The sequence below is a fragment of the Echeneis naucrates genome, chromosome 2, assembly GCF_900963305.1.
Source record: "Echeneis naucrates chromosome 2, fEcheNa1.1, whole genome shotgun sequence".
Taxonomy (NCBI): domain Eukaryota; kingdom Metazoa; phylum Chordata; class Actinopteri; order Carangiformes; family Echeneidae; genus Echeneis; species Echeneis naucrates.
The window spans coordinates 7378321-7404544 of record NC_042512.1 but is presented as its reverse complement, the minus strand read 5'-3'; the positions used below and the strand labels follow the sequence as shown (position 1 = coordinate 7404544).

General features: G+C 42.1%; 1 protein-coding gene, 1 long non-coding RNA gene and 7 other non-coding genes across 9 annotated transcripts; 2 read left to right on the top strand and 7 right to left on the bottom strand.

Annotated features, from left to right (window-relative positions):
- Positions 1 to 2974: 2974 nt before the first annotated feature.
- Positions 2975 to 3045, bottom strand: trnag-gcc (transfer RNA glycine (anticodon GCC)). The gene has a single exon. It is a non-coding gene; the product is annotated as a tRNA-Gly (tRNA).
- Positions 3046 to 3400: 355 nt separating this feature from the next.
- Positions 3401 to 8586, bottom strand: LOC115057522 (NLR family CARD domain-containing protein 3-like). Its single transcript, XM_029524680.1, has 7 exons — positions 8572 to 8586; positions 7889 to 8090; positions 5939 to 7739; positions 5646 to 5819; positions 4677 to 4850; positions 4553 to 4599; positions 3401 to 4197 (listed from the first exon to the last, which is right to left on the bottom strand). Exons 1-7 carry the CDS (start codon positions 8584 to 8586, stop codon positions 3659 to 3661), a joined length of 2952 nt encoding a protein of 983 aa, XP_029380540.1. The 3' UTR covers positions 3401 to 3658.
- A 1518-nt stretch (positions 8587 to 10104) lies between these two features.
- On the bottom strand, positions 10105 to 12643 carry LOC115057167 (uncharacterized). The gene is made up of 4 exons (XR_003841903.1): positions 12581 to 12643; positions 11562 to 11697; positions 11367 to 11477; positions 10105 to 10165 (listed from the first exon to the last, which is right to left on the bottom strand). It is a non-coding gene; the product is annotated as an uncharacterized LOC115057167 (long non-coding RNA).
- A 2434-nt stretch (positions 12644 to 15077) lies between these two features.
- Positions 15078 to 15267, top strand: LOC115057844 (U2 spliceosomal RNA). The gene has a single exon (XR_003841968.1). It is a non-coding gene; the product is annotated as a U2 spliceosomal RNA (small nuclear RNA).
- Positions 15268 to 16535: 1268 nt separating this feature from the next.
- On the bottom strand, positions 16536 to 16607 carry trnac-gca (transfer RNA cysteine (anticodon GCA)). The gene has a single exon. It is a non-coding gene; the product is annotated as a tRNA-Cys (tRNA).
- Positions 16608 to 20152: 3545 nt separating this feature from the next.
- Positions 20153 to 20225, bottom strand: trnak-uuu (transfer RNA lysine (anticodon UUU)). The gene has a single exon. It is a non-coding gene; the product is annotated as a tRNA-Lys (tRNA).
- Positions 20226 to 21390: 1165 nt separating this feature from the next.
- trnal-aag (transfer RNA leucine (anticodon AAG)) lies at positions 21391 to 21472 on the bottom strand. Its single transcript has one exon. It is a non-coding gene; the product is annotated as a tRNA-Leu (tRNA).
- A 3677-nt stretch (positions 21473 to 25149) lies between these two features.
- On the top strand, positions 25150 to 25221 carry trnae-cuc (transfer RNA glutamic acid (anticodon CUC)). Its single transcript has one exon. It is a non-coding gene; the product is annotated as a tRNA-Glu (tRNA).
- Positions 25222 to 25628: 407 nt separating this feature from the next.
- trnay-gua (transfer RNA tyrosine (anticodon GUA)) lies at positions 25629 to 25710 on the bottom strand. The gene is given in 2 exon segments: positions 25629 to 25664; positions 25674 to 25710. It is a non-coding gene; the product is annotated as a tRNA-Tyr (tRNA).
- Between the last annotated feature and the right edge of the window lie 514 nt (positions 25711 to 26224).

The window sequence follows — 26224 nt, the reverse complement described above, 5'->3', positions numbered from 1 at the left end:
AATCAGATTTCATAGCTTGTCATTAACTTTTCCTTGTGATGTTTCCAAATGATTCTGGTACCTGTTCATCTGAAGAAATGAAACAATGGGAATGCAAATGTTATGTTTACAAACAATAAAAAAATTGCAAATATTACCTTCTGATTGCATCTGTGATAGATTGGTTATGAGTTTTTTCCAAACCATTTTAAAACAGAAAAATTGCATGTTTTTCAGTCATGGCAATATTTGATTCAATTCTGTGTTACTTGTCTAATACCAAATCACAGCACAGTCTTATCATGGCTCTTGACATGTATATTAAAAAAAATAATTAATAAAAAAAAAAAAGAAAAAAAAAAAGAAATAGGACAGAAACCCCAATGAGTAAGCACTTGATAATGCAGGAAGGGAAAATTACCTTTCTCACTGACTCACAGCTGAGCAGTTTCTTTCAGCTTCATGTACAGTTCTGTTGCAGACTTCCAGTTCTCTGGCTTCTGTAGTTGTTTGTGCTCCATAACAAAGTCAAAGTCCTCCTGCATGTTTGAGTCCCCACATGGAGCTATTGACAGGCTCGCCTCTGGAACAGCATCCAAATCAGCTGGTTCAATCTCATATCCAGTCTGTGGAGCCAAATCTGTGTTAGATACAATAAATAGCATTTATTTGCATTTTGGCAATAAATAAATAAAACAAACATGGAAATATAAATCATCACCAATATTACCTGTGTGGTCAGCAGTACAGTTCATTGGACATGACGCTGTTCTGGAAGTGTGAATCCTGTGACTGTTCCACAGTCTCACACACTCATCCAACATCACCATAGCAACATCTCAGAAGGCACTGATGCTCATGGCTCCCGTTGAAGTATCCAGCAAACAACTCCATCCAGAACTGAGACCTATAGAAATGGATAGAATCGGAAGAAAATATATATTATTAGTAGAAGTGGGACTCCATAAAAAAAAAATCTAATTCATTAAAGACTTTGTAATGAATTAATTGAAATGAACGCGTTAAAGTCACAGCCTCAATTATTATATATGTTTAGAGGAGTTCATCTGAGATAGAACATAAAGATAAAAATCAAATGAAAGGTCAGTCATAATAAAATGACTTCATGAAGGCCACTTACCTTCCCCTTCTAAATATGGCCCACCAGGATTCAACACGCTGCTTATTCGTGGATGAGCCATACATGTGGCTGGACGGCCCAGAGCAGCAGTCATCATGATGGAGGCGTAGGGGAGACTGAATGGCAGCCATAATGCCATTCTCCGTGCCACAATCAGTCCTCAGTCTCATGAGAGGAGATTCTCAGCGATCACTGTTGGCTTCTTGTTATTTGTCGGTCCACATTGGAGCCACGGCACTTTAGGTGAAAAAGTCCATCCATGCGTCCTGAGAGAGCCAGTTTATCAGAACCATCTGCATGCCACATACAGTTCGCTCCCATTGAGGAGCAGCTTCTTCTTAGAAACCTTCTGCGTGCTCTCTCATTCATCACATCATCTCTCTTCACTCGAAGATTGGACTTTTGTCTGAGTACCTGCCACATCGTCCGATAGCCAAACAGTTGTCCAGGTCCACGAAGTTCCAACCTGATGGCGTTTGGAGAGGAATCATCCTTTTAAGAGTCCGCAGGCTGATGTTTGCACCGTGTAAACTTCACATCATGCTTCAGTAGATCAGGTGCTGCTACCTCCGGATCTGTATATAATGGGAGTGTTTTCCCTCTCTGAGCTTTTAAATCAGCTCCATGTGGCGCCATCAATCCATGTTTATCTGCTAAAATAACAAAAAGATATCATTCATTTCACACACACACACACACACATATTTACTTCCATATTTTACAGATATATCCACACACGTACCTGGACCTGTTTCCTTTCGGCCCACAGTTCTTTTGACTTTGACTTTCTGTCCTCCATGAATTGTTTATATGATGTTCATGGTTGTTCTGCTGGAATGAACGGAGTTCCGTATCAAAACAGAAAGTTAGCAGCAGCTAAAACAATCAGCAACAAATGTGCATTTAGCATAACTGAAAGCCTAACAAATAAATAAATAAATAAAAAACTAGCAACGCATACTAACTAAACGCGTTGCTATTCCGTGAAGACAACGATTGGCTGCAAAATGAAACGGTGCACTTTAATTCACTGCATGTCTGACAGCGGCTTCAGCTAGTTAGCGCGATGCTACACTTAGCTTGTTTAGCATTTCCGGCTGTTTATTAGATGTCTCCTGTGCGCGTGCTCCTTCCGTCTGGTCCGTTCATCAACGTTAAACATTCTACAGATCGTCCGCACGGAAAACACAACCGCGTAAATTGGCTCAAGTTGTTTCCACAAAACGGCCAAAACATCATTTACTCCATGCTGCCATAAACTTTCACTCCGCAAAGTTTTCCCGCCACACAAACCGATACAAACTTTTTGAGCTCACAGTCAATCTTCTTCTGGATCAGTTCCGGCATTTGGTACATTCCCCTTCCGGAAGATTCTGTCGTTTGGAAATTTGTTTCGCAACTTGGAAAGTTGTTTTATAAAATGTAAGTTTGTTTTGTCCGGGGTAAAAGTGTTTTTCTTATGTAATTTTGTTTAATAAAATGTAAAAATATTTCCCAACATGTAAAAGTGTTTGGCACTTTGTAAATTAGTTTTGCACTTACCGGCCACCGTATCAAACAGAGCAGGAACACTAAAGTAAGGGGCGGGGGGTGAAAACGACAGGAGGGTTAAAGAGCAGATTCTCTCTGAGGGGACGGATGTTGCCACAATACACAGTGTGTGTGCCATCACATGTGGAAGATGTGTGCAGACTGAAGCCTTGGTCTGCCACCAGCTCAGAGGGGCTGCACTTCTACTGACCACCAGGGGGCTCCACTGGTTGTTTCACAAAGTCACAGTGTGTTGGAGTCTATCAGGGTATTTTCCAAGCAGCACTGTGTTTCTAACATCTGGATGTTGGTAAAGAGTTACTCTGCATTGGCCGGGAATCGAACCCGGGCCTCCCGCGTGGCAGGCGAGAATTCTACCACTGAACCACCAATGCTTATTTATTGAGTTTCACCATGACGTCACGATTCTCCAGGCATCAGCAGCCTACAACACTTGCTGGCATGTTCAGAAGAACTTCCTGCATTTTATAACGTGGCAACTAACCCGACCAGGGAGAGTCTTATTTTTTCTGTTTTTCTCACAAAGGTTCAAACACAAGCTCCTCCTTTGTTCCTCCGCTGAGTGAGACGGCAACATTTTTTTACAAGTTTTACAGATGACTATTGTAATTTCTGTATTTACATTAAAGCTGATATCTTTCTATAATGATCCATCATGGACTGCTGGACACTTTGATATCAGTAAATCCAGCGTGTTTTAAAGAAGTTCAGAGTGTTTCAGAGTTTCTGACATGATACAGACAGACAGATCCAACAAAGTATTTAAATGAACTGAGAGCTCAGACCAGCAGAGAGAGCACACACACACACACACACACACACACACACACACACACTGTGTGTTACACACACAATGTAAACTACACCCCAGAGGTCTGCATTTCAGGAACACACAGATTTAGACAGTAAAGTCCAGTTCTGTCTCCAATCTGGAACTGATGGAGACTCAAAAGCTGAGAAGTGAAGCATCTCAGTTTCTTGTATCCTTCAATACAACTTCCTCAGAGACACTGAACCAGACCAGATCCTGAACCCAGGATAGAGAGGTTCAGTGAATGTGGTGTTGAAGGTGTGGAGGTGGATCAGTGAGTCAGAGGAGACTCTGTAGAAGGACAGAGAGCCAGCAGGACAGTCCACATACACTGCTACTCTGTTAGGGACAGAGTCAGAGGAGGAGGAGGAGGAGAGGGGTGTTTCTCTGTTGTTGTGACAGACAGCGTAACCATCATCAGAACAGATCAGACTCCAGGACTGATCATTTCTTCCAAACACACAGTCAGCACTGTATCCTTTCCTTCTGATTCCTCTGTAGCTCACTGAGATATAAACCAGTCCACTCCACTCGACCTCCCAGTAACAGCGACCAGTCAGACCATTTCTACACAGCAGCTGAGGACAGTTATTAAATCTGTCTGGATGATCAGGATATGACTGATACTCTGCTACACGTGTCACCTTCCTGTTGTTGTCAGACAGTTGGAGGTTTCTGTGGATTGTGTTTGTGTCCAGTTCCAGTTCACAGACATCTGATGGAGAGAACAAGAAACAACAGCTGCAGTTTATCATCTGTTCATTTATCAACAACTTTACTGAAAGTGAATCATTCAAACGTACATTTCATCACCTGTGAATAATGTTTGACTACATTTAAATGAAAAGCCAACAATCCAGTTAGAACATCAACAGAGTCAAGATGTCAGCAATGTTCTGCTTTTTTTCTGCTGTGGAGTCAAAGATGACGGCTGATGGAGATCCACATCAATAAACACATGAAGTGTTGATCCTGAATGAAACTCATCTTTGTACTTCAGTCAGAAATGTAAAAATCTAGTGTAACATGAGCAGCTGAGTTTTCATGAATCAAAGTGAAAACACACTCACACTTCCTCAGACCAGGTCTCAGTGTCTGTGGTCCACCATGGTCCACCCTGGAGGAAGAAACAGAGTCAGGATCAACTTGATCCACCATCAAACATGAAGCAGAGTTCCTCAGAGCTGTCCAGACCTGAGAGTGTCCAGTCTCCAGTCTGGATCCTCCAGTCCAGCAGACAGAAGCTTCACTCCTGAGTCTCCTGGATGATTGTAGCTCAGGTCCAGTTCTCTCAGATGGGAGGGGTTGGAGCTGAGAGCTGAGGCCAGAGAAGAACAGCCTTCCTCTGAGAGCAGACATCCTGAAAGACTGAACACACACACATACACACACTCTGTGACTCTGACTTTGGTCTGTGATTATTCACCAAAAATCAGGTCAGCATTAAGTCTTCTTGGAGTCCCCTCCCCCACCTGACCTGATAAATACTATAGAATCAGGTCTACAGACATTGCAAACACTTCGAATGAACAGCAGAACAAAGAAACACCATGAGAGAATCCACAAAGATAAACCAAAGCAGAGCAACACAACAGCTGAACTACAAACACACTGATTAAAGTAAAAAGAGTTACTTTTTCAGGAACACAAACACTGTATAGTGATGCATTGCTTCTGCTCTGTGTTCAACCAGGTTCATTCATCCACAGAGCATCATATCAGCAGTCCACTCAACCTCTGGAGTCTTTGAGCCCCTTAAATATTTTCCTGAATGAGAACTCCATCATCACAACTGTGACAGATACCAAAAGCAGCAGAAAGGTTGTGTCCACCTCCCTAAAAGGAAATGATCCTCAGTGAATATGGAAGTAAGCACTGGAGGATTCACCAGGAGGACACAAGCATGACCCAGCATTCACCTGTTGGCTGAGCAACATGTGTGTGTGTGTGTTTGATTTCACTGAGTGTGTTCTCAGAGTTGAATCAAATCAGTGAGTCATTATGGAACATTAAGCTCCATACGGATTATTATTATTTGATACTGAAGACAATCTCCCAAATCTACAAACCTCTTCAGTTCATTTTACTCAATTTAATGAAAATATTAAATAAAATAAAAATAAAAATTAAATCAAAAGTCTTGACACAAACATGAACTCTGACCTGAGAGTTTCCAGCTCACAGTGTGGACTCTTCAGTCCAACACACAGCAGCTTCACTCCTGAATCCTGCAGGTTGTTGTTACTCAGGTCCAGATCTCTCAGACTAGAGGACTGGGAGCTGAGGACTGAGGACAGAGCTTCACAGCTTCTGTCTGAGAGGTTACAGCCACTCAATCTGAGGAGGAATCAGCAAAACAAGAGAAGACTATTATAAAAATTGTTATACAAAAACGCTTATTGATTCCAACCACATAAAAAGATTTAGTTTATCTGGATGGATTTATTTGCACATACAGAACTTTGTTGGAGGCTTTGACCACTGGCAGCAGCCTCAGAAGAGCCTCCTCTGAAGCAGAGTATTTCTTCAGGTCAAACACGTCCAGATCTTTTTCTGATGACAGTAAGATGAAGACCAGAGCTGACCATTGAGCAGGAGACAGTTTATCTGTGGAGAGACGTCCTGATCTCAGGGACTGTTGGATCTCCTCCACCAGAGAACCATCATTCAGTTCATTCAGACAGTGAAACAGGTTCATACTTTTCTCTGGAGACAGATTCTCACTGATCTTTGTCTTGACGTACTGGACTGTTTTCTGATTGGTCTTTGAGCTGCTTCCTGTCTCTGTCACCAGGCCTCGTAGGAGAGTTTGGTTGGTCTGCAGTGAAAGACCCAGAAGGAACCGGAGGAACAGGTCCAGGTGTCCATGTGGACTCTGTAAGGCCTCATCCACAGCACTCTGGTAGAGACGTGTTGTTTTAGATCCAGTCCTTATTAATTCAAACTTTCGAGTAGTTTTTTTTTCTGACATCAGATTGACTCCAGAGTTGATGAAGGTCAGATGGACATGAAGAGCAGCCAGAAACTCCTGAACACTCAGATGGACGAAGCAGAAGACCTTGTCCTGGTACAGCCCTGTCTCCTCTTTGAAGATCTGTGTCAACACTCCTGAGTAAACTGATGCTGCTCTGATATCGATGCCACACTCTGTCAGGTCTGATTCATAGAAGATCAGGTTTCCTTTCTGCAGCTGCTCAAAAGCCACTTTTCCCAGAGACTCAATCATCTTCCTGGTCTCTGGACTCCAGTGTGGATCTGACTCAGCTCCTCCATCGTACTTGACCTTCTTCACTTTGGACTGAACCACCAGGAAGTGGATGTACATCTCAGTCAGGGTCTTGGGCAGCTCTCCTCCCTCTCTGGTCTTCAACACCTCCTCCAGAACTGTAGCAGTGATCCAGCAGAAGACTGGGATGTGGCACATGATGTGGAGGCTTCGTGAGGTCTTGATGTGAGAGATGATCCTGCTGGCCTGCTCCTCATGTCTGAACCTCTTCCTGAAGTACTCCTCCTTCTGGAGGTCATTGAACCCTCTGACCTCTGTCACCATGTCAACACACTGAGGAGGGATCTGATTGGCTGCTGCAGGTCGTGTGGTTATCCAGAGGCGAGCAGAGGGAAGCAGTTTCCCCCTGATGAGGTTTGTCAGCAGCACGTCCACTGAGGTGGACTCTGTAGGATCAGTCAGGACCTCAGTGTTGTGGAAGTCCAGAGGAAGTCGACACTCATCCAGACCGTCAAAGATGAACACAACCTGGAACTGATCAAAGCTGCACATTCCTGCTTCTTTGGTTTCAGTGAAGAAGAGATGAACAAGTTCCACCAAGCTGAACTTCTTCTCTTTCAGCACATTCAGCTCTCTGAAGGTGAAGGGGAATGTGAACTCTATGTCCTGGTTGGCTTTGTCTTCAGCCCAGTCCAGAGTGAACTTCTGTGTTAAGACGGTTTTCCCAATGCCAGCCACTCCCTTTGTCATCACTGTTCTGATTGGTTGGTCTCTTCCAGGTGGGGGTTTAAAGATGTCTTCTTGTCTGATGCTTGTTTCTGCTCTGTCCTGTTTCCTGGATGCTGTTTCAATCTGTCTGACCTCATGTTCCTCATTGACCTCTCCAGTCCCTCCCTCTGTGATGTAGAGCTCTGTGTAGATCTGATTCAGAAGGGTTGGGTTTCCTGCTTTAGAGATCCCCTCAAACACACACTGGAACTTCTTCTTCAGGCCAGATTTGAGTTTACGCTGACAATCTGGGGCAATAAACTCTGAATGGGTGAAATACAATTAAGATCAAAGAATAAATTACCAGGTTGATGTTTATTTCTCTTAAAGATTAAGAATATGATCATATTTCTCTCCGTCTCCTCAGACTTTAGTAAATGTCTAATTGATCCATCATGTTAAATCCTCTTACTGCTCTGCAGACAGTCAGCCAGCTCCTCCTGCTTCATCCTCCTCAGGAAGTTCACTGTGATCTTCAGAAATGCCTCTCTGCTCCTCCTCTGCTCTTCATCCACCTCATCATCCTCCTCATTCTTCATGAATTGTGGGTAATCTGGACTCAGACTCCTTTTGATTTTCTTCAGCTTGTTCTTCACAAAACAGACGATGTTCTCCTCCAGCAGCTGGAACACAATAACATCCTGTGTAAAGTTCACTCTCAGTATAAACTGATGGATCAAAGCATCAGATCATCAGTCAGCAGAGTTCAACTTTAGCTGCTGCTGTATCATCTGCTGCCACGTCTCTTTCCAGAGCTACACAGAAAGATTCAGACCTGCTGACTTCACTAAACTAACTTCACTGGTGTAACTTACTAAGTTTGACTTTAGATTCTGACAACACAGAGATCCTGATCATCACATGAAGACCAAACTGATACAGCCCTTCAACACATCAACTTAGGAAGTGAAAATTCAGGGTATTAACTGTGACTGTGGCTGAAGATGGATCAGACCACCTGAACTAGTTCACTGATGAATTATATATCTTAATAATGGTTCATCCCATGCGTCAAGACATATGGCTGCCCCCCTGGGTTTGGTTCTGCCCGAGGTTTCTGCCTCTTAAAAGGATGTTTTTCCTTGCCACTGTCACCAAGTGCTTGCTCATCGGTGGATCTGTTACAGGGTCTCTGGATAGTTTTGTGGGGAGTTGGGTCTGGACCTGCTCTGTGTGTGGGGTGCCTTGGTGTGACTTTGGTGCTGTGTGGTTTAATCTGATGTGATTTGATTTTGATTTAATATGCTTATTCTCTGTCAGGCGACCTTGGAGGACCTGAAAGGCCCCATATAAATAAAATGTATCATTATTATTCCATCTTCAAACCCTGTAGAAACAGAGTCCATGGAGGTCCAGGACTGAATCTAATTTTGTTCTTTGTTATTAAGTCGCGGTTGAAATTATCTGGAAAACAACTAAAACTTTTTTTGAGAATTCATTGTAGAGGAACAAGAAGGAGCAGAAATGTTTTGTAAAAGTCTCCAACAGACCATATTCATACAGAACATATCTGTTGAGGCTGATGGATTATTGCTCTGTGGTGAACTACAACTCCCAGTCCTCTCCCACTCTCTCCCACCCCAAACCTGTTCAATCCCAATTCAACTCCTGTCTGTCACAGAGTAAAGCTCTACTGGTCTAAAGAGTGCAGCTTCAAACTCAAGTCTTTGTTGGTGTCTGTTGTAGTCACTGGATGAACATTTACACACCATAAATATGGAGTCCAGGTCTGTGTGATGATGTTTGTCAGACTGAACTCTGAGGAGAAAAGACACAAACACACAGTTTGTTCCAGGAGTTTTCTATGAACAGCAGAGAAACTGATAGACAAGCTTTGATACCTTTAATGAGTCAAACAACAAATGATCAGCTTTTACCTTTTTTCTTTGATAAAGTCATCCATAGACCGATCACTCTTCATGGACACACAGCTGGATACAGCAGACTGTTGTCCTCCCTTAAAGTTCATTGGACGATCCATAGACCGATCACTCTTCATGGACACACAGCTCAGTTCAGGAGAATCTGGTCTTGACTTCTGGTTGCTAGTAGAAACAGAGTTGACAGTAAAAGAATCAACAACCCAGAAAATGGGCAGAAAATTATCAGTTTAAAATAAATCAGCCAAGTTCATCCATCCAGCTTTCATTTGTATAGCCACAAATCATCCAGATCACTTTATTGGGCAATGTTTTTATTTACATATCACACTGACTGTTTGGATGTTTTTCATTTGACTAAAGTGAAGTGTTTTGCAAGTATTATTGACGTGCAAGTTGAATAATGATAATAATAATAATAAAAAAAAAATAACATTAACAACAAAAATAACAGCCATGTCTGTAGGTCCGAGTGTGAGTGTGGCAGATTGTTTGTCCTGTCTGTCTCTGTGTGTTGGTCCTGAGATGGACTGGCAAATATGAATAAATGAATCTCCACATTCTGGTTGAGATCCCAATGGAGACAAGGACAAAAAAGAAAACAGCTGGAGTAAAAAATGTAAGTAACAGTGAGAGTGAATAATGATGGAGCAGTGATCTGAGTGCTGAGCTCTGACAGATGGACAGTTAGAGATCCTCATCTCACCTCTGAGCTTTGGTCTGACTCTCATGTTCCCCACACAGAGTGGTTTTAGAGGGAGGGGCTCCCTCCTCTCTGTCCTCACACTGATTCATAGCTGAGCCTGCACCTTCACACAAACACAACAAGATTTACATTGCAGGACACATAATCAGCATTACTGTCACTAATTTATCACTAACTTCAACCTTTAATTCCCAACAGCAAACTGTTTGACTTTTCTCTCTCTGTGTTGCTTTCAGTGAGATTGTGTTATAAACAGAGAACATTCCTGATTCATGTTAATCCCGATCTTCAATGTTATACATTGGCATTAACACTAAATTTCAAGCAAACTCAGATCACCATTCACTTTTTACAGTGCAAGTTGAAGAATTATTGAACCTTGACACAGTTATGACCACCATAGCTTGGCACATTTTGAGGTCTACAATTTAATGATATATATTTTTGAGGGCCAAATCATTCCTTCAGAAGCCAAGTAAAATAGGAAAAAAAAAACAACAGTTACAACTAAACCATTCTGACCTGTGTTAGGAATTGCAAGGCCACAGGAGGTGGTTCTCTCATCTGATATTCAGGATGCATCTTAAACATTTGTTTCTTTGACACATTATTTAAATCGTGTGCCTCCTCAACTTCACATAGAAATCAGTCTGATCTGTCAGTAACCTGCAAGTTCTAGAGAAATGCATCTCAGATCTGATGGTGCTTCTTCTCTCTGTCCACTAGATGGCGGTATCTGACTGTGGGATGTGTTGATGGAATTGTGATTTAATTAATGTCACCTTATAGATCGAACAATTCATACAAACAAGGAGTCCCACTTCAATCAATGGCTTTACATAATCTGGAAATATATGAACTGTGGAATTAACAGTAAGAGTTCAATTCACTCAGCCGAGTTCATCCAAGATTTCAGGCCAGTTCTGACGTTTGTTCTGTCATGGCTCAACGATAACACTCCATGCCAGTTCAAGGAAATCAACTTAAGCCTTGTCAAGAAAGTTAAGTTGATAAAAACTTCTGCTTCACTTTAGATTAATTTGTGGTGACCATTTAAATACCATTTAAATAAAATCTGGATTCTACTCTGGTTATTTAAAATATTGAGTTTACGAAGTCAAAGAATCTTACTTTATATCAGAACAAGAACAAAGCAAAGGAACTATTCACTACAAATTTCGGATAAAATACTAATACATTAGGTCTGTAAATAGGAAGAAAGGAAGGAAGGTAAGTAAACATGTCTACTGTTGTCAGCTCAGTGTGATCACAGTGATCCTGTTCAGACATTTACAGATTCTCACCTGCTGAACTCACTTGAAGTCAACAGTCACTTTCCAGCTTTATGTGTCAAAGAAACATGTGAAGGGAAGAAGCTGCTTGTTCTCCATCATCAGTCCTGGTGTCTGTTTGAGCTGAGGAAAAGTCAAATCCTTGTAACTTCAGGGTTCAATTAAAAAAAAACAAAAAACCTGTAGTGACATGAAAACCATTCTCACCTGTGTTAAAAACCAAATCAGTGCCAGAGGACTCTTTGGGATGGTGCTGTGATTCTGCAACAACACCTTTAAAGTCCCGACCCTCAACTCAGCAGACGAAGATGTAAATGTGCTGCAACAATGTGAATTTCTAAGTCTGAAATTTGAAATAACAGTAAGCACTAAACAAATCATTCAGAGCCAACAACAATTATGTTATTCTAAGTTCAACCAACAGATGGAGCCATCAGAAATCTGGATCTCTTCATTATTTCAATATTTAATTCTAATTTCTACTATTCATATAGCTTTGTAATTGTCAAAGAGGAAAAATATCATGTAATAAAGAATGATGCAAAAACAAGACAAAACATAAATGTCCAGGGGCAAGTGTTTCTTATTTTTTTGTATTTTGTTGTTTGCTTCAACTTTAAACCAACATCTCTTTTCATCATCACATTCTTCTCTACTGTCTTCAGTTTAGAAACTGTCAACTTCCATGTTTTTTGATTTTGTTATTCAAAAGCAACAGAGCTGAGACAATGTCTTCAGGAGACACAGACCTTGAATATTATGTGTATTCAATGAGTGTTCTCATGGATTGAAGTGATATACATGAGCCAACAATAATTTTTCTGAAAAAGTATTGTTGGCTCATCTTTGATCTGGAACAATGTGGAAAGATTACATGAATCTTCTACTGTCTGTCCACTAGATGGTGATAAACAATGTGGGAACATTTTACATTAAATCAGTCACAGTGTGGAGAAATCAAACAGTTTCTGCTGAACAAACTGGTCATATTAAAGTGCTGCCTTTGTTTCTTATTGTTTCTAAATGTATTGGAAGACAAATGAACCGAGGAAACTGAAGTCAAACTGAGTTCAGAGGCCTCTTAGCCAGCTGACCAGTTCTGAGGAACCTCCATCAATAAACTCAGATTATAATCAAACTGCTGCCAAAAGTAACATAAAATTCTAAATCAACAAGCACAATGTGATCACAGTGATCCTGTTGATCAGAAATATAAAGATTCTCACCTGCTGAACTCACTTCAGGTTGATTTGCACACATTCCAGCTTTGTGTGTTCAGAAAACATGTAGCTGCTCGTTCTTCACTTCCTCATTACTCAACCAGTTTTCTTCCTCCTTATAAGAAACAAACAGGATGTGAAGTTTTACTATCTGTCCACTACATGGTGATAACCAACACACCCTCATTTGCCCGGTTTGCATTTGGCTCAGTACTTTTTTTTTTTCGGAAAAATGTAATTATTGAAGAAGCTCAATTTTACTGAAGAGGAAACAATGATTGATCAAACTGACAAAAGAAAACACACATTATTTGAAAGCCCAAGTTCTGACCTAAATGAAACAAGGTGAATGGCAGAAAGTAACTTTAGAAGAGAACACTGTTAGTCCTCAGCGACAGATTGTCGGGGAAATGAAAAAGAAGCAGTCTGATTTAAAGCCGCTGCCTAGAAATACATTACTGCTCACAACATTAGTGTGTGATGCTGCTGGAGGAGGAGAGGGGACCCTGCTGCTCTCTACACTTGATGATCTATCGCAATCACACAGAATAATAATCTGACTGATGTAGATCATGCACGTTTCTGTTTATTTCTACAAACATCCTTATCAGAATTATAATTATTAAAGTGTATCATGACATTTACTCAGGATAGAATTATATTCATTCTTATTAGAAAAAAAATCTTTTATCACTTTGTCTGTCTTCCTGTCTTTTTGTCATGTTCTTCAACTCTTCAACAGCCCATCTCAGTTACTAACTCTTCTTTATATATCTGAGAAGGTAGCTGGTTGAAAATGATCATCATGGTCCCAGATTTGAGCATCAAACTGTTAGTTTTCAACAAAAATGTATAAATATCAATTGCTAAAAAATAGGTTTTCAAAAGTTGTTGATCCAAACACAGTCTGAGCTCTCTGTGGAAAACTGAATATGACTTACAGTAAAATCTGATTCCAGAGCAGCTCTGAACTTTCTGTATCAGGTAGATCCTTCATCCTTTGATACTATCAGACATTACGGTCTGTTCTCAGCTCAGCTGGAGTTTTTCTCTGTTCGTCAAAGTGAACTCTGACCTCCATGTCTCAGTGTCTCAGTGTTACAGAAGTCCACTGTGAGTCTTCGTCCCTCCACAGTCCACAGGGACAAACTGACAGTGAAATAATAATAATGTTAACACTCACCGGCCTCAGCCTTCAGTTTCCCTGCTTCTGCTCCGACAGCTTCAAAATGGAGGCTGAACTCTGAACACTTCTCCTTTAGCTGCTGCGGTTACTGGAAGTCACACGACCCTGTGTGTGTGTGTGTGTGTGTGTGTCTGTTTCCTCTGTTGTCAGTGTAACTGTCACATATTTCCTTCTTCACTTTTAGACATGCTCATTGGAGTTGACGGTGCGTCCAAACCAAATGACCGATTTAAGATGATGTAGCAGGAAGACGCAGCCTCACTGAGTCTCCATTTCAACTTGTGTCCAAAGTGAGGTCTTCAAACTATATACTGTTTTTAAACCTGACTGATAGGCCGAGTAATAAACAATCTGCATCATTCTTTATGCTCTTTGCTGAATGTTGTTGTCCCGTTCAGTAAAAAAGGGAAGCGCTCACAAGCAGAAAGAAACATGGCGCCCCCTTCCTATTGGTGGAAAAATGCACCACGTCAGCCAATCAAAAGATTATTAGGCAAGACGCAACAGTTGGTTGCTAAAGCAGAGGAGAAAGATGTTGGAGTGACAGCAGTAAAACGAAGGACAGAGATATCGCCAGTGAGTTTTAGATAAAAATAATAAATTGTGCAGCACCTCATTTACACTAATGATCCAGTGTGGTTTCCCTTTGCAGGTCTGAATTCTGCCAACTGTGTTTGTAAGTATTACTGCCATGTTGGAGTTGGAATAAATTCACTGACGCTTTAAAATGATCGCGGTACTGATGCTAATCCCGTTAGCCGGTCTATGGCGTTTTCCATTGTATGTTAGCATTAAGCGGACATAACGGACTTTATGTTAAGATAAAATAATGGCAGTAATGCTGGTTAAAAATGACTTTGAATGCTATTTTAAATATCTGTTTATTCGGTCATTTGTGGTTTTATTCTGTTACTCTTTAATTTTATTATTCTCCCTTTCGGCGGAAAAAGCCGAGTCCTGTTGAGGAGAGCCGAATCTTCAGAGAATCCGTGCAGACAGGGGGGTTATTTTGATGGACACACCATGAGGCCAATCACATGAGAGGACAAACTGATGTTTTCACAATAATATTCAGCTGGTAAATTGACATAGATATGAAGTTTTACAGGTGACCAAGAAGAGACGTTTTCTTTGCTCTACAACGTAACTTTGTGAAAATAACATGTCTGTGGTTGTTTTCTGATCCCTCCTTCGTTTCTTCATGTCTTCTGTTTGTGTCTCTCTCTCGGAGTGATGTTGTTACTGAAGCCGACTCTGACCCCTCACTGAGCGGGTCGGTGCGGAGAAACACTCCGTTACCTCCGACAGCTGAGCGGTATTGCTTCTCGGCCTTTTGGCTAAGATCAAGTGTAGTATCTGTTCTTATCAGTTTAATATCTGATACGTCCCCAACCGGGGACCATATATTAAATAGATTTTTGGAACAGGGAGATGGAATAGGGGCTTGCTCCGTCCACTCCACGCATCGACCTGGTATTGCAGTATCTCCAGGAACGGTGCACTCCCTCTGTGTGTTCAATACAAGTCCTGTTCAGCTCAACATCACCTTAAACACATGATGTTGTCTTCATGTGTGTAACGCTGAGTGTACAGAGTGTTCATGTTCAGTTTATGGTTTAGAATCAGTGATGCATTCATGTAGAAACATCAGTGTAATGTTGCTGATTTCATCAGGTTATATTCTGCTGATCAGACTGAATCAATAAAGTTTTGTTTCAACACGTCATCGGTTAAATGTTGGTTGTATTTTGCATTTGTCAGCTGAATCCACAGAGTCACTGAAATGATGAAGTAAATCCAGGAAAGGAAAAACGTTTGGCTCTGAATCTCAATGTAGATTTGAACAAAGAGCTCCAGCTGAAGAAAACAATGCTGTCTGTTTCCAGATGATGAAGAACTCAGTTCTCAGTTGATGCTCAGTTATCTCCATCTAGTGGACAGATGGTAGAAGTTGATTCCTGAAAAGAGGAAGTGACTTTTCCTCAGATCAAAACTGTTGAAGGAGAACGAGCAGCTTCTTCCTCACTGACTAACTCAACTTCTGTCTCCTGGGTTTGGATTTGAGCCTCTTTCTCAGGAGCACACACAGAAAAAATAAGATTTTCTATTCCAACAATATTCGTGATGTCCTCGCGTATGAATGAATGTTTCACAAATGAGGCAGCAGCTACTCTTCCTGGGGTCCAAATGAAAATGCACATCTGCAGTCAAACAGGTTCAGGTAGATGCAGAGTCCTACATTAAAACAAACCACTTTACCTCACCTCAACTGCATTTTTTGTAAACACTTGTTCTTATTATTAATGTTAAGACCCAGAAAGCATCATATTTGATTGATAATCTGATCACAGATCAATAATCAGCCATTGGAAGACGCTCTGAAACTTTCTTCTGCAGTCAGAACTCATCCACCTTCACACTGGACATCTTCTGACTGTAGAACTGGAGCTTTTATACATCTCACTGCAGCACAATAAAGTCCTCTGTGAGTATTGTGTGTCCCACAGTGTACATGACATCTGAGCAGCAATACTTCCACCTGCTGGAGATTTATTGTTACTACAGCTGTAAAATAAATCTATCAGAACATGAACTCAGTCTGTAGAATCCAGAGATTAATGACACACTTTGTCCTGCTGTTTATGGAATCAAATCCAACTTTAGGTTTTCTATATATTAAACTAATGGGCATAGTTGGTGATCAAACAGAAAAAGACAAAGGCAAGATTTTTCTTTTCGCTTGCATATGAAAACAGGTAGTCTCATGGTGGTGGCAGGGGGCACCCAGATTTGAACTGGGGACCTCTTGATCTGCAGTCAAATGCTCTACCACTGAGCTACAACCGCCCCATGAACACACACAGCCCATCACTGCAGATCAGCAGGTCTGACTGAACTACACCCGTTTCACTGCAATAATGCCACATGTCTCACATTGTCTAACTTCTCAAAGTTGTGACTTTGGATGAAAGATACACTGTTACATGGATCAAAGGCAGCAGCTCTTCAGACTCACACATCATTCAAACCTTCAAGGAAGTGACACGCTACGTTGTCTTTGGAGCTTCATTAACAGAGTGCACTCTATTGTGGAGGTCATGAGAAAAAAATTGGAGGAGTCTTTGATCTCTGTGATGTCATGAGAACCTTTGTGACATCACAGAATCAGCATCTCCTTTGATGGAGATGCTGAGAGAATAACTTTGTCATCCACAGAATAAAACCTCAAATTACATGATTAAAATAGCATTCAAAGTACTTTAATTATGTAAAGGGATTTGAAACCCGGGACATCTCGCACCCAAAGCAAGAATCATACCCCTACACCAACGAGCCCCAGACATGGATGTCACAGGTAGCTGGATCGATGCCCACATTCGTCACAAATCCATGCCTGTGGTGTTATTAGCAGCTAACTTGATGAAGATTTGATACAACCATTTTGTGGAGTGAACTTCCATCAAAGGCTTGCAGAGAAACAACACGGTAAAGCAAAGCACAAAACTGTCCTGAGGATCTATCCCACATCGGTACATCAAAGTGATGGTGGCCAATGGTGCAACTTAAAGTCTTGTGGGAATGTGGGGCATCGATCCCACTAACCCGCTCACAATGCTAAGCTAGTGCCTCGACATTTGAAGCTAATTCCGCCTGATCTGGCATACTAGCATACAAGCTAAGCTTTGGAAAAGGCCCTTTACCAACCTCTGAGTTCCTATCAACAGGATTTCAAAGATATTTAGAAAATCATTCCACGGGACCGTTAAGAAGGCAGATATTGTATGATAACCTCACTAAAGCTGGAATAGCAGGCTGCTGCACCGAGGGAAAGATCTGCATGTCTCTGTCGCTTGATGGCTAATTTTTCAGCAAATTTTTCAGGCTAATTGTTAGCACCGTTTGGTCGTCAGAATGGCCGAGGCGGGTCCAAGGCGCTGCGTCAGGGTCGCAGTCTCCCTGGAAGGCGTGGGGTTTCAAATCCCACCTTCTGACGAGGATCAACTTTCTTTCACCTCAACTGCAGCAAGGGTGGTGGTTTGGGGTACAAAGTTCTTTTGGTCTACTTTTGACCGCCCAAGCGTTTAAAAGACCAAAATTCCTTTGACGTGTTCGAAATAGTGCCACTTCCGTCCCTTGGAAAATTGAAACAACCTGGTTGTTGTCCACTGCACACGTTATGAGGAAATGCAAATTTTGAGCCTCTGTGCGATCTAATCAGGCAGTCTTTGAGTATTGTGGACTCACTTTGATGGGCAAATTTTTAAGCAATTTCAGGCAGGAGTTGATCACCACAACCATTATAATTTTAAGACTAAGGAACTGTAAACTGTAAACTACGATCTCTTAAAGGTAAATGTAAAATCAATTGAAGAGTACATCCAAACTTACACGTTGACTTGAGTAGTAAATGCTTCTCATGCTGTTTCTCCTTTGCTGCTGCAGCGGTGTTATATTTACGGGGAAACATGTTCTCATCCTCTCCATGGGCCTGCTTTCAGACCTCCAACTCCCCTGGGTTGAAATAACTGGATCTCCATTGATGATGGCTTTTATAGAGGTTATGATGCTGAGGCTGCTTAAAAGTGTCTGTCTTGTAAACAGCAGGACATCCTGCATCCAACCCAGCAGTGCTTCACTCTCGGTGGGAGTTTCCTGCTCATCACTTCCTGTATTAACAGCTTTTGCTTGCGTTTCTGGACAAGACAAGGTGGTTGTTGCTGTGTTGAGCGATGGAAAGGTGGTGATTGACCGCTTTTCACAGGAGACAAACTTTGGGAAGAGTCATGATGGTCAGGAACTGATATTGGCGACATAACACTAAGGGCTTGTCTTTGAACCCAGGACCTGTCACACCCGAAGCGAGAATCATACCCCCAGGACCAATGAGCCATTAGCTGCAATGCCTTAAAGGTGCTAAAGGGCATTCTGGTCTGGACTCCTGACAGTGTTTTGTAAAGTTTGTTCACCAAACTCTTCCAAAGTGGATGAAAAATCAGTATAAAATGTGAATTTGACTTTTTCACAATCAAGGGGTTAGGACTGAAAACACTAAAGCCTGTGGCTCCCTGTGGTAGGAATGGACAGCAGTTGTTGGACTAAAGATAACTCAGCTGTTACTGAATCATCTGTAGCTCAGTCAGTGGAGCATCAGAAAGGAGCAGCTGCTTCGCTCTCAGTGGAGTTCCTCCTCATCACCTCAACAAAGCAAAGGGTCATCTCTGAAGTTGTTCTCTGAAACCGTCTGTATCTGTATCGTAGAAGAAGTAAAAACAAATGGGAAAATAACACTCAGTAACATTTATGTTTCCATTTCAACATTTTTGAAGCACTGATTTACAGGAAAACATGGAGAATGTCATTTATCGCAGAGTGGGGATCTAATCCATGACTGGGGTTATTAGCACCACGCTCCAACCAGCTGAGCTAACCTAACTTTTGAGACATTAACCACTCGGACACCTCGTCATATTTGATACTTGTCCTGGAGTCTCCAGGGGAGACTGCGACCTGAACGCAGCACCTTAGACCGCTCAGCCATTCTGACGACAGAAGCTGAAAAATAGCCAATCAAAGTGAGTCCAGTCCACATGAAATATTGTGAGGTTGAATGCTGCACGCTGACTGGTTGTGTGTCCAAATGGCTTCAAAGACATCTTTCTGCCATTCACTCCTCCAAACCTTTGGACACAGCTTTGAGCTTTCTCACAGGTGTCATTATTTCAGTGAAGATGTATGTATGGATGTATTCCCCCTGAATCCTGCGATTCACAGCTTCCACCAAATGGAGCCAAATAAGACACAAAACTTATGTGATGTGAGTCTGAAGAGCTGCTGCCTTTGATACATCACCAGATGATGTCACAATACTCACAGAATGAAAGTCTTTCCTTTGAAGCTGTTTCAAAGAATTTCCAAAATCACGTGATTCAGATGTAAACACAAAGTCTGCCTCACTTCAGAACAGCTGTGAAGCTTATTGATCATTCATTTGTTGATTATTCATGATTAGCTCAGAACCAAACAGAGTATCTGAAGCACAATAAAGAGTTCTGCTCTCCAACACTCTGATCCCTCAATTACCGCTCCACTGGAGCCTGTGACGTGTCCCCCTGACAATGTGCTTCATTATCACCGCTGGAGATGCCGGGGATCTCATTGGTTCGGTTCACAGCTGAGTGTGAAACAGCAGTGGAGCAGTGGAAGAGTGCTGGGCCCAAAACCCAGAGGTGGATGATGGAAACATCCTCTGCTAAGGCAGTGATGCAATAACAAAATACACTGATCAAAGTTTACTGCCTTTGAACATGAAAGACTCATGGTTTCATAAATCAGCGTCACCTATCACTGCTGTGGAGTCTGTAATGTGAACCACTAAAGGGAAGAAGCTGCATCACCTGAACAGGGACTTGAACCCTGGACCCTCAGATTAAAAGTCTGATACTCTACCAACTGAGCTACTCAGGCTTCCGAGTTTCTGCAAGAAACCACTTTTCTTTCAACTCTCCTGCTGTGAGTGTGTTTGGGGACAAAGGTATTTTGATCGACTTTTGCCTTGGAAAAGACTAAAATTCCTTTCACATCCGCATGAACACACACGCCTGCCTGGTTCCATGGTGTAATGGTTAGCACTCTGGACTGTGAATCCAGCAATTCGAGTTCAAATCTTCAGGTGGAACCTGAATCTTAGCTGCTTAGATTGTAGCAGTTAAAGTGTCTGCCTTGTGAACAGGACATCCTGCATTCAAACCCCAGCAGTGGTTCACTTTCAGTGGAGTTCCTGCTCCACTGAAGAGAAATAGTAATTTAATGTTGTCGTAGACTGTGTTGGTATCATCTTTCACTGCCTTCTGTAACTTTTGTTCACAGGGAGATAAAAATGCCTGAATTACACACCCTGCACAACACAGACTAACCTCAGGGGAACAGACTGCCAGCAAGGGCCCCTCACACACCGGAGAAGCCAGAGTTCCCGGAAAACTCACACTCAGCTCACACTCAGCTGTGAACCGATCCACACATCACATCCACATCACCGGCCTTGATAATGATAACTGAGTACTGAGTGAGTTATCTGATCCTCTTAGATGAGTCCTAACTGGCATACTTTCAGGTCATGCAGATTACAGAGATTCTCCAACATGCTCTGTAGCTCCACAACTGGGAAACTTGGTCAATGAAACAACCAATCATTGTTGCCATCTATTCACATTATAACAGGTGGATTCTGTAGTCTGCAATTTTGACCCACATTAAACTGGAGACCTCAGGTGAGAAAACTCCCATACTATTCTGAGGGTGCTCATCCTAAATTGTTGTGGAAGACGTCTGCGTAGGTTTTCAGTCATCCTGTTCTAATATCGAAGGAAGTTGAGGTAGTATCTGAGTGAGGTTCAAGCGCAGGTTTTTTTTTACCTACATTTCCAATATTCTCCATCCTCTTTCAACCACACCATGAAATATTGTGAGGTTGAATAAGTGTAAGAGTGTATTGAAATCATGTGGGGGAAGCGGAGAGCCGCGATTTTCACCCTGATAGAATTAAACATCTTCATGCACTCATACGACGAGTTTGAACATGTTTTCACGGGGAGACAATTAGCCGATTAGTTTTCATTGACAAAAAACAAACTGGCAGTGGTGGGATTCGAACCCACGCCTCCGAAGAGACTGGAGCCTTAATCCAGCGCCTTGGACCGCTCGGCCACACTACCACTGGTTGGATGTCTAACTTCATGCTGGATGTTCACCACCCACTTCTTCTTCTAACATTGAAGGTTTCAAATCCAGTGTGTATAACAGCAGAGGCTGGTTTTGATCTCTCAACCTCTGGGTTAGTGGCCCAGCACGCTTCCACTGCACCACTCTGCTTGCTGCATTCAGGCTGTGGTGTCAAAGTGGGTGTGGTAGTTAAAAGGTACTGAGATTTCCACCTGCAGTGTATCAAATGACCACGAGGGGGCAGCTTGGAAAATGAAGTCAGATCTTATTGACGAGTCAGACTTTTAATCTGAGGATCCAGGGTTCAAGTCCCTGTTCAGGTGCTGCAACTTCTTCCCAATGGCTGTTTTTTTGTCATCACATGCACATTTGTGTTCAGTCAGTAATTTGGTAGGATGACTACACAGGATAAATCACTCCAAGCTGAGTGGATATTTGAGAGATCAGATTGTTGCACAAGATAAGCACTTCCTGTGCAAAAGGCCACTCAAGGCAGAACCACTGATCAGTCTAACGTTCAGACCACATCTTTTTGACAACAAACATGACGAGGTGGCTGAGTGGTTAAGGCGATGGACTGCTAATCCATTGTGCTCTGCACACGTGGGTTGGAATCCCTTCATCATCTGTGTTCTGCTCACCTTAGTCTGTCCAAATATTCTTTCTCTTGTCATGATAACACTGTGAGAGATGTGAATTTGAAGCCTTCACTGTGGGACTTTGGAGACTTTTGGACCGAACATCCCATTAATGGCTGAATGACTGAAGATCTAACAGACACAACAGTGGTCAGGTCTGCATAATGTATGTTTACCTTGAAACACTGACAGGTTGCATCAACAGCAGCTGCCCCACAGTTCATCACTTCTATTTTAATTCCTTCTTCAAATCTTCATTTTTATCATTCAGTATGTTTTGCTGTGTTTGAACTCCTGAACGCTTTGATCTACAGAAAGAGCTTGTAGCATTAATTGTTCAGCAGCATGACTTGTCATGATACTGAGGTGTGTCCTGTTTGGGGGTCACCACAACATCACACAACCACATGACTTCTGTACCAGATCCTTACATTGCTGACCCTCATTCTGAAAGCCGCCTGGGTGAAAAACAGGAATCCTCACTGCCAGACCACATGGGACATATTGGACTGTACGACCCAATGGAGCTGAACAGAGAGGCGATCCCTGATGATCACCTCACATAAGAAGCATGTCACATGTTTTTCCAACATGTTCTCACTCCCAATGTGTCAACAGGCTCAGGGAGCACCCTTTATTCGTCATTCTGGACGAGTTGGGTAGCCTGACTGACGAACATAGAACTCCCATAACGTTGGAAATTGCTTTCGGGCTTCCCCCCTAACTCTTTGCTGTCATGGTAACATGACGTTTCCTGTCATTTAAAACGTCATTAATGTTGTCATTTGGCTGTTTTATATGGTTATATTTATTAGGTTTTAGAAATTGAATATAGAATCCAATTATTTTATTGAAAACTATAACCCATTATAAATGAAGTTTTTTTCTATTTCAACAGTGAGTGACGTTTTATTTTTTATTTATGTAAGAGGATGGAAGAAAGACAGCTAAACGGTTGCTGTGGCCGGACAAGGGGGCCGATTTTATTTAATTTCTGAACCATCACAACAACTTAATAATTAATTTTAATCATTGGATATTCCTCCTATATCATATTTGGTATCATATTGATTTTAAATGGGTACTTTTTTCACGAGCTTTTTTCACGAGCCCTGAGTATTGCGTTGCCAATGTCACTGCCTGATTTTTGTCTGTCAGGTGGAAGACTGGGATATCGATTCCCTGAGGGGCTTTGTCGATCTGACAGTAAGCTCCGGGTGTTGGCGTCCAGCAGGGCTGTGCTTTCTTCTCATTGGTTTGGTTGCCATCCACAGTTCATCACTTCTATTTAATTCCTTCTTCAAATCGTCATTTTTATCATTCAGTATGTTTTGCTGTGTTTGAACTCCTGAACACTTTGATCTACAGAAAGAGGACATGACCTGACTGTGTGTCACATAAATGTATGAATCCAATCTGTTAAAGTGACGCTGAAATGAATCCTTGTAACATTAATTGTTCAGCAGCATGACTTGTCATGATACTGAGGTTGTGTCCTGTTTGGGGTCACCACAGAGGAGGAGCTAGAGGACAGGCAGCATTATCAATGGCCTCATCCCATCCCATCTTTTTTTTCTACAACACAAATAAAATAATCTAAATTGGCTTTTATTTTGAAATGTTTGTAAAACTGCTCTTGTTCTTTCTGCAGCTCAAAGCATCAAGGAGCAGCTTTAGCAGCCCGGCTAGCTCAGTCAGTAGAGCATGAGACTCATGTCTCTGACCTGACCTGACCTGAAATAAAGATCAGTATATGCATCACGGTACCACTTTGGGTTCGTTTAGAGAACATGTGCTGACGGCTGGGGAATTAGCTCAAATGATAGAGCGCTCGCTGAGCGTGTGAGAGGTAGTGGGATCAATGCCCACATTCTCCACAAGACTTTAGCTCTTTGTTGGAGGGTGGGCTTTGGAGCCTTTTGGTAAACAGAAGCAGAACTGTTGTTGTGTATGGAGCTTTGACTGTTTCCTGAACACATCATAAACTTAAGCAGCTGCTCTCCTGCTCACATGTTCTTCACACCATCACAATATATCGATGGTGGACACTTTCATGTCAGTAAATCCACCGTGTTTTAAAGAAGTTCAGAGTGTTTCAGAGTTTCTGACATGGATACAGACAGACAGATCCAGTGTCCCAGAGAGAGAAGAGGCCCGCTGAGCTTTCATGTTCTTCTGTGGAAAAGACAGCAGAGACTGAGACACTGCATGCTAAAATAATAAAATCACATACTCAACTACTTGTTTGGCTGTTATTGCATCATTCCATATTTGCACATGTCAGTTTCACATTTCGAGTGGTAGGGTGACAACTGAAAGCTCTGGATAAGTATTACTTAGATACGTTTTCAAGTTTTAGTGGGAAAGCAACACATCTCTCAAGGAGTTAACCTTGAGTCTGGAGCCTTAGACCACCGACCATCCTGACATGTTCGTCCAGCTGCCAGTCTCTGATGAGGAAACAGAAACCAATGTAGAGGAAAGGGGCAGTGCCAACTGTGCTAACATTAGCATGTAGTGTGAGATGAAGTAAACTGTAAATCTCACTTTGAGCAATGTAGAACATTGTTTATTATTTGAAAATGACTGCACAGAGTTTTTGAATGATCAATCAGCTTCTCAGCTGCTGAATGGTGCAGTGAGGCAGCCTTTGTGTTTACATCTGAATCACATGTGATTTTGGAAATTCTTCAAAGCAGCTTCAAAGGAGGAGTTTCATTCTGTGAGTATTGTTACATCATCAGGCGATGTATCAAAGGCAGCAGCTCTTCAGACTCACAAGTGCACACAACTGTGAGGAGCACAAGTGTTGACCTCTCGCACCCTACACATTCAAACCCCAGCAGTGCTGTGGTTCATACTTTACAGTATGTTTTCAGTCAGACCTGCTGATCTGCAGTGATGGGCTGTGTGTGTTTATGGGGGTGTAGCTCAGTGGGAGAGCATTTGACTGCAGCTCAAGAGGTCCCTAGTTCAAAGCTCACATCTCAAATCAAAAATCTCACACACTACAACATTTAGTGTCCGCACACTCCCTGATGGTCTAGTGGCTAGGATTCGGCGCTCTCACCGCCGCGGCCCGGGTTCGATTCCCGGTCAGGGAAAATAATTTTAACAGATATTGATAACGGTATCGGGGAAAAATTTCATATCGGGCATCAGTAGTTTGAAGGTTTGAAGTCTTCTGTGTGACAGGCAGAGATACTGTCCACTATATTAACGAGGAGCAGGAAAGAGAAACTCATGTGTGTGTGACTTCACTTCCTCTGTGGAAAAACAAACAGAGAATGAAGTTCTCTATGTTCCGGCCTCTTTTTTTAACTCACGTCAAAACTTCACAATGAAGTTACGGTCTAGTACATAATTTGATTAAAATAACAAGTGTCCTGAAACCACTGTCTTCAGATTTAGCTCCAGGTGGTTCTGACCACACCAGACGACAGTCTGTCCACCTGCTGTCTGTAGGCGAGACTCATCACTGTGCTGGATGAGGCCGATGAAAAAAATGGTCTCCTTCAAGCCGGATTGGAACCAGCAACCTAAGGATGATGAACAACTACAGTCCTCCGCTCTACCAACTGAGCTATTGAGGTACAACACTCTCTGGATTGGTGCTGTGACTTATGTACTGTCCAACTTACAGACACAGGTCGATGAATGAGTCCTACATGAGTGAGTGAAGACCAAGTGAAGCTGCTGCTGGCTATCAGGAGGTATTTAGAAGTAAAATGTCCCCTTAAAACAGCAATTTTTAAGTTGTAAAGATTTTGCATGGTGATCCACACAGAGGAAGGCAGAGAGCATCCTAAATACTCTGACCGTCCACTTCATACCATCCTAGTGGATCAGAGATCAATAATCAGCCATTGGTGGTTTTTCTGCTGCTCTTATTTCTTTTCTTGGGTTGTTTAAAGGAACTTCTTTACAAATGAACAGCGAGCTTGTACTCGGGTGATTTGTGTTTGATAGATTAACATCTGACTGTATCCTCACTAACTTCCTCTACAGAGTTCCATTCAAAGGACAGCATCCTCTGACCAATCAATTAACTGAACAGGCTTCATGTCTCCCTTTGGAACAGCCTGACGTTTTTTTGGCAGAGGTGAA